Source organism: Pygocentrus nattereri, chromosome 23 (genome assembly GCF_015220715.1).
Source record: "Pygocentrus nattereri isolate fPygNat1 chromosome 23, fPygNat1.pri, whole genome shotgun sequence".
Taxonomy (NCBI): Eukaryota; Metazoa; Chordata; class Actinopteri; order Characiformes; family Serrasalmidae; genus Pygocentrus; species Pygocentrus nattereri.
This window is the reverse complement of record NC_051233.1, coordinates 17,862,550-17,875,960: the sequence shown is the minus strand read 5'-3', so window position 1 is coordinate 17,875,960 and position 13,411 is coordinate 17,862,550. Positions and strand designations below refer to the sequence as shown.

Sequence of the window (13,411 nt, the reverse complement as noted above, 5' to 3'; positions counted from 1 at the left end):
TCAACATACTGAAGAAAAGAAAAAAAAAACTGTGGCCTTTGCAACAGTTATGGCACATTTCATACTATTCAGACATTCTACACTAGAATGTCATATCAACTTTTGCTCTCTGATGTTCACATCTAGAGGATGTCTATTTTTTTTTATTAAAAAAATAAAACTGAAAATGTGGTAATACTTTCTCTCTCACAATTACTCACAAATACATACACACACATACGCGCATGCTTTCTTGGACCAAAATGTATTCATTTTTGCAGTTTTGCTTAAAACACCAGCTGTCCTTTACAAAACCTCATGATCAATGGACAAACAGACTTGCTTAAAATGATCTAGAACAGGTTTTCCCTTGTCAAATAAAGTTATCATTTTGGAGATATGATCATTTATTCCGGCAGCAACAATATACAATATGTTTTTGCAAGGCTAACACATTTGACATCTCTCTGATCAGACTTGGACCAAATGGCAAAAGATGAATTGAAATGTATACAAAATCTTTGGGGTAAAAGAGTTAGAGGTGCAAAACTTTTTTAGGTGCACTAACGGATGCTTCAAAGTTTGATTATCTTTATTGATAGCAAGTCATAAAATCTTACAATGAATTTATTTTGAGAGGCATTTGTATCACACTGCACATAAAACATGCTATAAGAGAAAAAAAAAAAAAAATCAAAATCTGTGTTATAGAACAGCTCAATAAAAACAAAAGATGCTAATGCTGCTAACCACCAATAAATGTGAATAACCAACTACTTTCTAGTTATTGTTAGCCACATTAGCATGTCTGATCAAGGTGTACATTTAAAATGTGCAACATATAGAATATACTTATGAACTATGGCATGTTAAAATACATGTAATCTTCAGAAAACAGCTTGCACATGCATATTGTCCAAACAGCAATGTATCATACTGATGACATTTAGCCATCTTGTCAAAATAGTTATTCATGAGCATTATTGACTAAAGCGTTCTTCAATGTTATTGCATATGGCATAGCTTGTTGACACCTGATGGTGCTTCTAATAATTACTAATCAGTTTTGAACATAACATAAACAAATGATGGGCATCTTATCATAAAAGAAGTAAATGATATGTAGCTCACTTAAATGGGGAGCAGTATCTGTACCAAAAGTGCAGGGGTTGTTTTATTTCTCCACATTCATATTATTTCAGTTGCTGAGTTCACACTGCCGTGTAGCAAAGCAGGAACTAAAGGAATACTCTGCCATTTTTCAATCTCTATGTCTTGCAACTATAGTGTTTGGATGATAATAATTTCAACAGATTTCCCTGTACCAGAATTAAGCGTGCTAATGATTAACCAGTTAACTGACATATACATAAATGTTCAACCACTGATTTCAGTTAAAAAGTTAATTTCCAGAAAATACCTGATATTTAATAGGTGGGTTTGTCATTCAACTTGAAGCCTGAACCATTTTGAAATACATATGTACAACTCCAGGCTTTCAGGAGTTGACTACGACTCTGGATTTCTGCTGCTAGAGCTGATGTACTTTGACCCTCAACTAATTTGAACCAGTAGCAACACAGCTGTTGAACAGATATAGCAGATATTAAACCAGCCTAAATGTAGTTTACAGCATCATCGCAACCATAAAACCCGATGCTAAGGAGGGCTACAACTCCCTCTTTTTTTCCCCCATAATGTTATGTTGCTTCAGTTGAGTTTAGCCTTAAGCTATAGCCTACACATGTTTGTTAGCTAATGGCTAGCCTATGTAGTTAGTCCCATAACAAAAAAAAGCCTTAAAAGCTGCAAGTGACTGACTTTATGTTGTTATTTAAACTATCCATAAAAATTTCAAGCCAACCCCAGTCAAGCCATATAGGTTTGTTAATTTGGGCTAATATGTGGTAAATGTAAGTAAACAGATTGTCATATTACTGTCAAATCTGTTACATTACACTGCATTTTTTCATTCTAACTCCGTGCTCTGTTCAGTGTTTTCATCAGCAGTGGTCCTTGATTTTGTCAGGAACAAACTGCGATTCATAACAGTCAGTAACAAAATCAAGAGAACTTGCCAAAATTTGAATCCCCAAATAAAAGCCAATGTGTAGTTGCTGAATTGTGTCAGTAAACATTTAAGTGAAACACATACCTGTAGAACACAAATATCGCTGATGTTGAAAGAAAAACTCGTATCTCCAAAACTGTAACTTTAACAGAGGTGAAAAAAAACCTACTTTACTTCTAATGTACCAGACTTTTTAATGGAACCAGACTTTTCCCTGCCCACCAAGTCATTTTGGGCTGTTTCATCATTCATTTGTTCATTCAAGTCCCTTCATCATGAATTTTAGATACAATGCACAGGGTAACAGGTATTTTTAAAATTGTCAAAAAAAACTGAAAAACATTTAAAAAATGAAGATGCAGGGTTTTCTTCTGACAATAGTGATATGCTTATCAACAGAATTTAGTATCTGCAAAATAGCTTCAGTTTTAAGTGAGGTTTGCATCAATGGTTTTCTTGCAATGAAACAAATGTCTTTGACAGAGGTCTGCTTTCTATAGCGATTATGTAGTAATTTGTTTTTATTTGTGTCCAAGTCAATTTTCTATCTTGGTCTCTCTCTCATAACGTTTATAGTCATTTAACTATATAGTCATATACAGCTGTATTTGGAATAGCTTTGGAGGAGGAGTAAGGGAACATGCACCTTAATTAGGATAAAGATTAAGAGACCCTTATTAGTCCCACAACAGGGAAATTTCGCCACCGCATTTAACCCATCCATGAAGTGAAACACCACATACACTCTAGTGAGCACACACACATTAGGAGGCAGTGAGCACACTTGCAGGGAGCGGTGGGTAGCCCAATCCGCAGCACCCGGGGAGCAGTTAGGAGTTAGGTGTCTTGCTCAAGGACACCTCAGTCATGTGCTGTCAGCTCTGGGGATCGAACCAGCGACCTTCCAGTCACGAGACTAGTCCCCTAACCTCCAGCCCATGACTCCCCCTAATGAAACTGGGGATGTTCAACATTATGTTGGTTTACGTCTCAGCATGGATGTGTTAGATTGGTGGAAAGGTCACAGCAAATATTTCCCTGTTTATTAAGCTCACCCCAAAGTTTTAAGAATTTTAGCAGTAGTAGCAGGAGCAGGGCTAACAACTGATCAGCATGGGGTGGAATCAAGTTCAATTTTGTAATTTAGTGGTACCAGTCTGTCAGACCTTCAAGTTCATGCCCATGCAGAAATCTAATCTGTAACACTGATGTGACAGAAGCAGATTAGGTTGAAAAATGCTGGCATATTCCTTACTGCATGGGAATTTATGTTGCAAGTCATGTGAGCATGAATTCAGCACTAGCACTAACACTAACATTTTTTTTTATCCAGGTAGAGAGTGCTGGGCAGCTGGGCTTTGTTTCCATTTGGGAATATTTGTTTTTATAAATGTGACAAAAAATAATACCTGATATATTTATACAACCTTATGATATTAGTGTTATTACTGGAGATGAGGCATAATGCTATTCTGTGCAGTGTGTTCAAAAACTGCAATGATATTTATCACAAATTAATTATATCGTCTATTCCTTAGACAAGGCTGGACACCACAAGACTTTGAACTTTGAAACTGTGCTGCAATCCCAGATTTATGATAAGGGCTCTGTGAAAACATACAAGGACTAAGGAGCTAAATGGATAGGCAGTGTTGGGTAGGTGGGTAGTGTTGGACAATGAGTAGAGAAAAAAAATCATTCAAAAAGGCCTCTTGCAGCTGGAGCAGGTGGTGTTCTGCTTCGAGACGTTCCCTGCAGGCACACATATACATTCAGTCTTTATCACACTATAAAAAGAGAACAACTCTATGGAAGATTTTGCAACACTTGGCTATAACACAGTCTGACTGGTTGCAAAACCTGTGTTGTTATACAGTGGCCTCAAAAGTATTTAGACACATTAACCATTAGTAAAGTTTAATTCATAATTAAACTTTAATATGTTTTTTAGGTTACTTCATAAAATGTTTAACAAAATGATATCTGTTTCAGAAGAGAAAAACACTTTCAGCACAGTATCAAGCTGCTAGCAGTCTCTTTGTATCAATCAAGGCTGGAGAGGAATACAAACCAGTCTGCACTAAGGGTACTGTAAAGCACAGAGGTGGAAACTGGGGCTGTTTTTCTTACAAGGGTGTCAGTGAGCTTGTGTTTATTAATGGGACCATGAACTCAGAAGCTGACAAAAGCATTTTGGAATTTGGACCTGCAGGTGGGGAGGCTTTCAAATGACATTTTTTCAAACTTAAGACGTGTCGTTTTTCATACTTAAAAAGAAGTAGAACGCACTTCTTAGGGGTTAACATATTTTATAATAGAAGAAAAGGTAAACATGGGACATGCTTTTAAGAGAACAAAAGATGGAGATGATAAACATTTCAAAACTGACATATATAGTCTTATGCAAAAGTTTGAATTCCCCCAGTCAAATAAGTTCCCACTCCTCTACAGGGAACGAACATAAACGAATGAAACATTATTTGATTAGGCATGGTATAATAAAAACAATAACAATGATAACGATAATAATAATAATAATAATAATAATAATGAACAGAAAACTATTCTTCACACTAAGATTGTGCTAATCATTATGCCAAGTGCTGATGTTCAAAACAGTCAAGTTATTTTTTCCACTCATGCTGGATGAGTGATTAGAGAGAAGCCATTTTTGATATTCGATGGTCAGCTGTGATGACGTATGGCACACTTTTTTAGGTGCATGTTTGAAAAGGCTTCATCAGAATGAACACTACACCCACCATTTAAATATGACACAAACACTTTTGGGAGCCACTGTATCTGACAAGAGCATGTTTTGTTACCACCATATCTGGATTATTTCACTGTCTACTATTTGCCATGTAGCACCAATAGGTGCTTTATTCTAAATTACTTGCATTTTTTAATGGAAGAGCCTGTCAGCATTAAAAACATGGAAACAATGTTCACATTTCCTTACTTCATTCTTTGCTTTGAAAAAGTGGTGAACAAAAGCAAGAAAAATCACAAGATCATGTGATATTGGGAATAATGTCACGGCTATGATTATCTACTGTTACCGAATCACAGCCTTGATGTTATTCGCAACAACACATGGCCTTAAATGTTTTATTGTTTATGTGGGCATTGCAATGTAAGTATATGGGGGAAAAATAACCCTACCACAGACTGGCCCTTTGCGTAGTTCACATGAGCATACAGCAGCATGGCAATATCTTTGTGGCCTGCCTCTAGGGCTACGGACAGAGCAGTGCTGTCATCCTATAATTCACAGACACATATACATACACTTCAATATAGGCACAAAAATGAATTAAGAACATAAAAAATGAGCATTTTGTCAGCGTTAAGACTGATTATATTTGATATAGTTAACAAAGTGAACAATATCCATAAGGTTCTAGTAATACAGTAATTTTAATACTGGAGTATTTGTCCAGAGCAGTACATCATCCGGGTGTACTGGAGAAATTCATACTGCCTACTATTACTAGTCACAATAAGCATAGAAGCAGTATGTATTATACCCGGAAAGAGCATTGACTGTAGCAGACCCTCTGCAAAGCTAGTCCATCCTGATGTCATCTATCCTAGTTTGTCATTAGCTGCTATTCACAGTGCTGTCAACATGTTGCCCCTTCCTGATTTCTTTGATTTTGCATACTTGTCACACTAAATGGTTTTGGATCCTAATACAAAATGTAATACAAGACAAGGAGAACATGAGGAAATGCAAAACAGATTTTACATGATCATGTCATTTAATAAAAGAAAAAGGTTACCCAAGATAAATGTCACCCAAGTGAAAAAGTAATTCTGGTAGAGAGCAGAATTCATGGTTCTGTCAGTTATGGCAGGTCACCCAAGCCCTGAAGCAGTAAAGCATCACCACACAAAAACACTACCACCACCATGTTTGATGGTGGTATTATGTTCATACTATTGAATGCCGATTTCCTGTTATGCCAGATCTAACAGGACCCCAGTCTTCCAAAAAAGTCCCCTTTCGATTCATCAGTTCACAAAATGTTATTCCAAAAGGGTTCGGAGTTACTGAGTTGTTTTTTGTTAAATAAAAGACGTCAGTATGTTCCTTTTGGTTAGAAGTAGAGCAAGGCCTGCAGTTATTTAGATACTCTTCTGGGTTCTTTTGTGACTTCCTGGATGAATCATGTGCTTTTCTGGCAGGTCAGCCACTTCATGGGAATTTCACCACTGTTCCAAGTTTTCTCCATTTGGAGATAATGGCTCTGTCTGTGGTGAGTAAGTCTCTTCCAGAATTTCCTTTGAACGCAGCAGTGTGCTGCTTGCAAGATTTGATTTAAGGGATGTTCAAATTCAACAGGGCTGTGAGCAATCATGCCTGGGTATGTCTGGTTTAATAGACCCCAGTTATCAACAAAATTTGGTTAATTGGTTGCCAGTTACTTTTTACACATAGGGCCAGTTAGTATTGAATAACTTCTTTCCTATAATAAATGACATTTAAAAATTTAAAGCTGCCTCTTATGTTTACTCAGGCTGTCTTTTTCTTGTATTAACTTTTGTATGAAAATTGTGCAAAAATATAAGGCAGAAGGGCACAATTTAGATTTTCTATTTGTACCACTGGCTATTTTAATGATGGGGTACCAGCAGTTGCAATTATATATATAATATCCCTAAAATAGCTATCAAGATCTTCATGTAAAACACTATCCTTGCAACTAATTGTTGCTCTCTTAACAATGCCTTCCCAACAATGACTTTATTGAAGTATGTTTGCCCACAAGCTGTCTATGTAGCTTCATTAGTACTTTGGCAAAAAAAAAAATAATAATTATAATAATAGTAAATAAATAAAACTCACATGTCATCACCGTGGTCACCACAGTTATTGATTAATCTATTAATCAAATATGCAGCTAACATGCATAACAGATTCCACAAAATGTCCTACTTACATTGTCACTCAGCGTGGCATCACAGCCTGGATGAGCCAATAGAAGCTTAACAATGTCAGTGTGGCCATGCTCACTAGCACACATGAGTGCAGTGGAACCCTCATCATCCTGAACGTTGACTTTTGAGCCTGAAGTCAAGAGAACTTTAACCATGTCTAGACGACCGTGGCTGACTGCCAGCATGAGAGCAGTCTGACCAGCCTACAGAACAACAGCACATACATATATACATTATGTACATTAGACCCACACTTACCATGCAGGGACCCTTAACAATTTGTGTAAAAATTACAAAGGCTACTGAAATTACTGTTCACTCTGAGACCAGGCTTGGAAGATTTTAAAATAACACAACAGACAAGAATTTTTACATGAAGATGATTAACGAACACTTTGGATGTGGACTATGACTGAAAAGTACTCATCTTTTCTGCCGAGTTAACCACAAACATCTAGGGCTGCATCTAATGATGAATTCCTTATACAATTAAAATGTTAGCCATGGTTTTGATTAATTGGAAAAAGTGTGGACAGTAGACTCTCAATAACTAAATATTTCATGTTATCCACAATGTTTATTTCCACACATTAAAAATACAAGGATTATTGCTTTTTCACAGCGCACCTTTAAACCTAAAACATCTATCCTATAATTTTATCCATACCAGCAAAGACACAAGACATCTTTTGCATTGCTTTACAAAGTGCTATTCAATGTGAAAAGTGCAGACACAACAAAGGAAGAACGTATTAACAAATCTTACATGGCAGTTCAACTGCTATGGAGGTAGTCTGATTCTACAAGCACAACCCCATTTCCAAAAAAGTTGGGACGCTGTGCAAAATGTAAATAAAAACAGAATGCAACAGAATGTAAATCATATTGTAAAATGAAAAGACTACCAAGACAACATATGTTCAAACTGAGAAATTGTATTGTTTTTTGAAAAAATATATGTTCATTTTGAAAAAACTTCCAAAAAAGTTGGGACAGGGGCATGTTTACCACTGTGATAAATCACCTTTTTTTAACAAGACTCCGCAAGCACTTGAGGAAGCCAACTGTTGTAGTTCTGAAAGTGAAATGTTCTCATTCTTGTCTGATATAGGATTTCAGCCGCTCAACAGTTCAGGGTCTCCTTTGTCATATATTTTGTCTCATAACGCTGCAAATGTTTTTAGTGGTGACAGGTCTGGACTGCAGGCAGGTCAGTTTAGCACCTGGACTCTTTTAAAAGGAGCAATGCTGTTGTAAAACGTGCAAATGTGGTTTGGCATTGTCTTGCTGAAATAAGCAAGGTCTTCCAGGAAAAACTCATTGTCTGGATGGCAGCCTATGTTGCCAAATATATATGTTTATATCATTCAGCATTAATGGTGCCTTCACAGATGTGCACATCACTTATACCATGTGCACTAATGCACCCCTATACCATCATGAATACTGGCTTTTGAACTGTGCACTGTGCAAATCATTTATATCTACATTTTGCATAGCGTCCCAACTTTTCGTTGTACTTTGTATTACTATTCAAATTATTTTAAAAAACCTGTCCATATAAAAATATAGAGACATGAATGTTCTTTGTATTTCCATTTCCATGCTGGAGAGCACTTTCCAAAAGCTCCGTTTTCAGTGACATGCACTGGGAGGCCAAAACGTCTCTGTTTTTATGCTTTCAAAAAATATCCATATCTGTGAGGACAAGCAGGTGTCTGTTCATTAGCAGCAAATAATTAAAGTTGAAATAAAAATGCATTCCTTTAGACAATGGTGTTTGCTACACCAAAATCTTTGCCAAAACCCAGAGCTATACAACACTCAGCACAGAGTCCATAATCTGAATATGATGAGTTTTATATTTATTATTATGATGTCAGTTTCTAAATGATTATCAAATATCTCCGGTATTTTGTGTTCTCAAACTGCTTCTCATCAAAAGAGCACTCACAAAAAGTACAAATGTGAAAGTTTTAGATGGAGAGCATGCTCAAACACAATTGTGAGTTTCACTGCCAAAGAAAAGGTTTGCATGATGTAACAATTTGATTAGAGTATCAAAGATCTGAAGAAGTGAAGATTGGAAAGGGTTTCAATGGTCTTTCATTCATTGTCTTTGTAGAAACCATGGGGTATCAGAGTAAAGTAGGAGGGGCATATGCTATGCACACATTCATTCTTAAATGACTTCCAAAGTGGATTCCAAATTCTAAGAATTGTAATTTTTGGCCTTTTGTGTTAGAGAGCACAAAATTGTCTTTATTCAGTGTCATAATGTGCCCTAAACTACATCAATGAGTCTGTGGGCGCTTAATGAAGATCTGGATGCTGGAATTGAAGAAAATTTCGAAGCCATATGTGTACATTTGCAACATTGAACTGAATTACACTGACTTATGTACATTTTGGGGGTGTAAATATTAATAAGATCTGTGGCATAACAATTTAGGATTTTGGTATTGGCCTGTTTTACCATTTTCTGTTGCAAATGCAGGATTTCTATTCGAGGAGAAGACAGCGTGCAGTTCCATGTACAGAACTGTCATCATTCAACTATCCCAATGTAAATAAAGTTTTCCATTCTATGACACATTTTCCAATATAGAGTTTTGGTGATAAACCTGTATAATCAAAGCGACACTGAACTAAGGCTCTTGCGAATATTTTCAAACTTGATTTGCCTAAAAAAATGTGTAGCCTTTCCAGCTACAAATTTCATTTTTTAATTTATTTTAGCAATAAAATAATTTAACATTGTAACTCCAGCTTATAATGAAAGAAGTAATCCCCCCCCCCAATAGGAACCAAGGTGTAGTCTACCACAATACTTTAAAAAGACCCATAGCAATTTTTGAAAAATTGGTATTACGCAACCCTATCAGAAACACACACACCTGGATAGCTTTGGCATTGACATCTCCCTTCCCGAAAAGCCCCTCCACCACCTTCATGTCCTCTTGGGTTTCCACAGCAGCCAGAGCAGCCAACATGATGGGAGTGTATCCAGCCTTATTCTGTTGATCTATGTTACACACTCCTGCACAGCAAGTTACACATAAAAAACACACATGCAAGTTAATGACAAAAACAAGGTATCATAGCTAATCTAAATAGTTCAACACTGCTAATCTTATGTCCAAATTAATGCTGCTTATAAATATATTTTACTGATATATGCTTTGACAGAAAAGCTCAACCATATTTCACAATTTCTCACATGTGTTGTTAATGGGCAAGTAAATAAAAGCAAAGACCTTTAGTGTTCCTGGATCAAATCTTGGGAACATAAATTAGTTATCCTAATAGTTATACTTACTCATTTTTACTCATTCGCTCAGTTACATTTTGCAGCTAACTTTTATCAGTACATTCAATGCACATACATTTTTTTAACCAAAAGCAGAGAATAAAAAAGAGAATAGCACCTAACTTTGCAAACTTTCTACATACTTAAATGGGCAAAATTTAAACAAAGTAATTCTGAGTGGTTTGATGCTAAATGGTGCATTGTAAAGATTTTTTTTTCTTTTACAGTGGTACCGATAGGAACCTGGGGTCATGATGGCTACAACACAAATATAGCCATTTTATTTACTTTTGAGGTATTTTTTATATGAGGTCACCCTCAATTACGTCACTGTGCCATCCAGATGTACCAGCATTGAGAGAGGATGGGACTGTTTCAGCTCACACCCACTTTTCATAAAGACTCAGTCAGAGACTGCTTAAGTCAGAGACCGCCTTAATCAGATACTGCCTCTCAGAGCACTTTCTAAAGCTTTACCATTCAGTCTTCAAGCAGAGATCCTCTTAGCTTTTATTTAGTATTTATCTTATTAAATTGTAAATACTATTTAACCAGAGGAGGATGGGTCCCCCTTGTAAGTCTTTGTTCTTCCCAAAGTTTCTTCCTCCAGTCTGAGGGAGTTTTTCTTTACGACTGTCACCTCTGGCTTGCTCACTGGGGGATATGTTATAACTGTATGTTTTCCAACCTCTGTAAAGCTGCTTTGTGACAACATCGTTGTAAAAAGCGCTATACAAATACACTTGAATTGAATTTTAAATGTAATATTGATAATGGTGAAATAGTTTAAAAATTAGTTACATTTGGTGTCAAACCACTCTGAACAACTATGTTTACATCTTGACCATTTAACCATTTTGAAAGTTTGCGGATAGATGCTGCATGTATTGATTCCACACCAGTTCTATATTCAACTCCGTAGTTTTAGACGCAATACTTTATTTTAGTTTAGATTTTAGTGTTCCTGGCTTCCTCCTCCTCACTGGGCCCAAATCAGATTAAGCAAACCCTGTTTCCAGCATGATGCTAAATGAAATATCCACACTCTTCTTTCTCTAATGATATCATGTAATCATAGTGCAATAGCAATTATTACTCTAAAGCTAAAATAAAATGTACAAACTACTGAAAAACTCCAGACAGCTCTCAGCAACAGCAGAAAACCAGGATGGAGGGTTGCTGAGAGTGCTGCAGCATCACCTACTGATAGAACTGTTTAATTGCAACTTCTAAAAACAGATAAAATAAAACTGGGTATGCCATGTACAGTCTTATGAAAAATTATTTGTTTCGTTGATTTTATAAGCAAAATCAGCCATTAGGGGTGTACTTCGTGTACTTCTGGTGCTGGTCCCAAGCCCAGATAAATGGTGAGTAGTGGTACTGGTAAAGGCAGAGAGCTTGAAGACATGATGGAGAGAAGGAAGGTAGATATTCTGTGTGTCCAGGAGACCAGATGCAAAGGAAGCAAGGCCAGGAACATTGAAGGTGGATTCAAACTGTTCTATCACGGTGTAGAGAGGAAAAGAAATGGAGTAGGGATAATCCTAAAAGAACAGCTTGTGAAAGGTGTTCTGGATGTAAAGAGAGTGTCAGACAGGATCATGAGCCTGAAGTTGGAGGTTGATGGTGTAATTTTGAATGTGGTCAGTTCATATGCACCACAGGTTGGTTGTCAGTTAGAGGAGAAAGAGGAATTTTGGAGTAAGATGGTTGGTGTCCCTACAGAGGAGAGATTAGTGATTGGTGCAGACTTCAATGGACATGTTGGTGAAGGGAACAGAGGGGATGAAGAGGTGCTGGGTATGTATGGTGTGAAAGACAGAAATGCGGAAGATCAGATGGTTGTAGATTTTGCAAAGAGAATGGAAATGGCTGTGGTGAACACGTATTTTCAGAAGTGGGAAGAACACAGTGTGACATACAAGAGTGGAGGTAGGTGCACACAGGTGGATTATATCCTTAGCAGGAGATGCCACGTAAAGGAGATTGGAGATTGTAAAGTGGTACCAGGGGAAAGTGTAGCAAGGCAGCATAGGGTGGTTGTCTGTAGAATGAGATTAGAAACAAAGAAGAGGAAGAGAGTGAAGACAGAGCCAAAGATTAGATGGTGGAAGCTGAAGGAGGAGGATGGTTGCAGGCAGTTCAGGGAAAAATTGCAACAGGCCCTTGGGGGCAGTGAGGAGCTACCTGAGGACTGGGAAACTACAGCTAAGGTGCTGAGAGAAACTGGCAAGAATGCGTTGGGTGTTTCGTCTGGTCAGAGGAAAGAAGACAAGGAAAGTTGGTGGTAGAATGAGGAAGTCCAGGAGAGTATTCAGAAGAAGAAGGCAGCTAAGAAAAAGTGGGATAACCAGAGAGATGAAGAAAGTTGGCAGGAGTACTGTGAGGCTAGTCGCATAGCGAAAAGAATGGTGGCAAAGGCAAAGGCCTATGATAAGCTGTATGAGAGGCTGGACAGTAAAGAAGGAGTAAAGGCCTTGTATCATTTGGCTAAACAGAGAGATAGAGCTGGAAAGGATGTACAGCAGGTTAGGCTGATAAAGGATAGAGAGGGAAATGTACTAGTGAGCGAACAGAGAGTGTTGAGTAGATGGAAGAAGTACTTTGAAGAACTAATGAATGAAGAAAACGAGAGAGAGAGGAGGACAACGGGGGGAGAGATAGTGGATCAGGAAGTGCAGAGAATTAGTAAGGTGGAAGTGAGGGCAGCTTTAAAAAGGATGAAGAATGGAAAGGCAGTTGGTCCAGATGACATACCTGTGGAGGTATGGAGATGTTTAGGAGAGAAGGCAGTGGACTTTTTAACCAGGTTGTTTAACAAATTCCTGGAGAGTGAGAGGATGCCTGATGAGTGGAGAAGTAGTGTACTGGTCCCCATTTTTAAGAACAAGGGTGATGTGCAGAGCTGCAGTAACTACAGAGGTATAACGTTGATGAGCCACACCATGAAGGTATGGGAAAGAGTTGTTGAAGCAAGGCTAAGGCGAGAGGTTCAGATCAGTGAGCAGCAGTTTGGTTTCATGCCCAGAAAGAGTACCACAGATGCAATTTTTGCATTGAGAGTGTTGGTAGAGAAGTACAGAGAAGGCCAGAAGGAGCTACAT

General features: G+C 37.5%; 1 protein-coding gene across 9 annotated transcripts in view; it reads right to left on the bottom strand.

Moving 5' to 3' along the window:
- Positions 1-3,625: 3,625 nt before the first annotated feature.
- Positions 3,626-13,411, bottom strand: part of kank1b (KN motif and ankyrin repeat domains 1b) — a 40,384-nt gene continuing 30,598 nt past the window's right edge. For all 9 annotated transcript variants that reach the window (XM_017703908.2, XM_017703906.2, XM_017703912.2 and 6 more), the window contains 4 exons: positions 9,892-10,034; positions 6,997-7,197; positions 5,216-5,314; positions 3,626-3,802 (listed from right to left, as the gene is read on the bottom strand). In XM_017703908.2, coding sequence (XP_017559397.1) covers positions 3,746-3,802; positions 5,216-5,314; positions 6,997-7,197; positions 9,892-10,034 — 500 coding nt within the window. In that variant the 3' untranslated portion in view covers positions 3,626-3,745. The remainder of the gene's footprint in view (positions 3,803-5,215; positions 5,315-6,996; positions 7,198-9,891; positions 10,035-13,411) is intronic.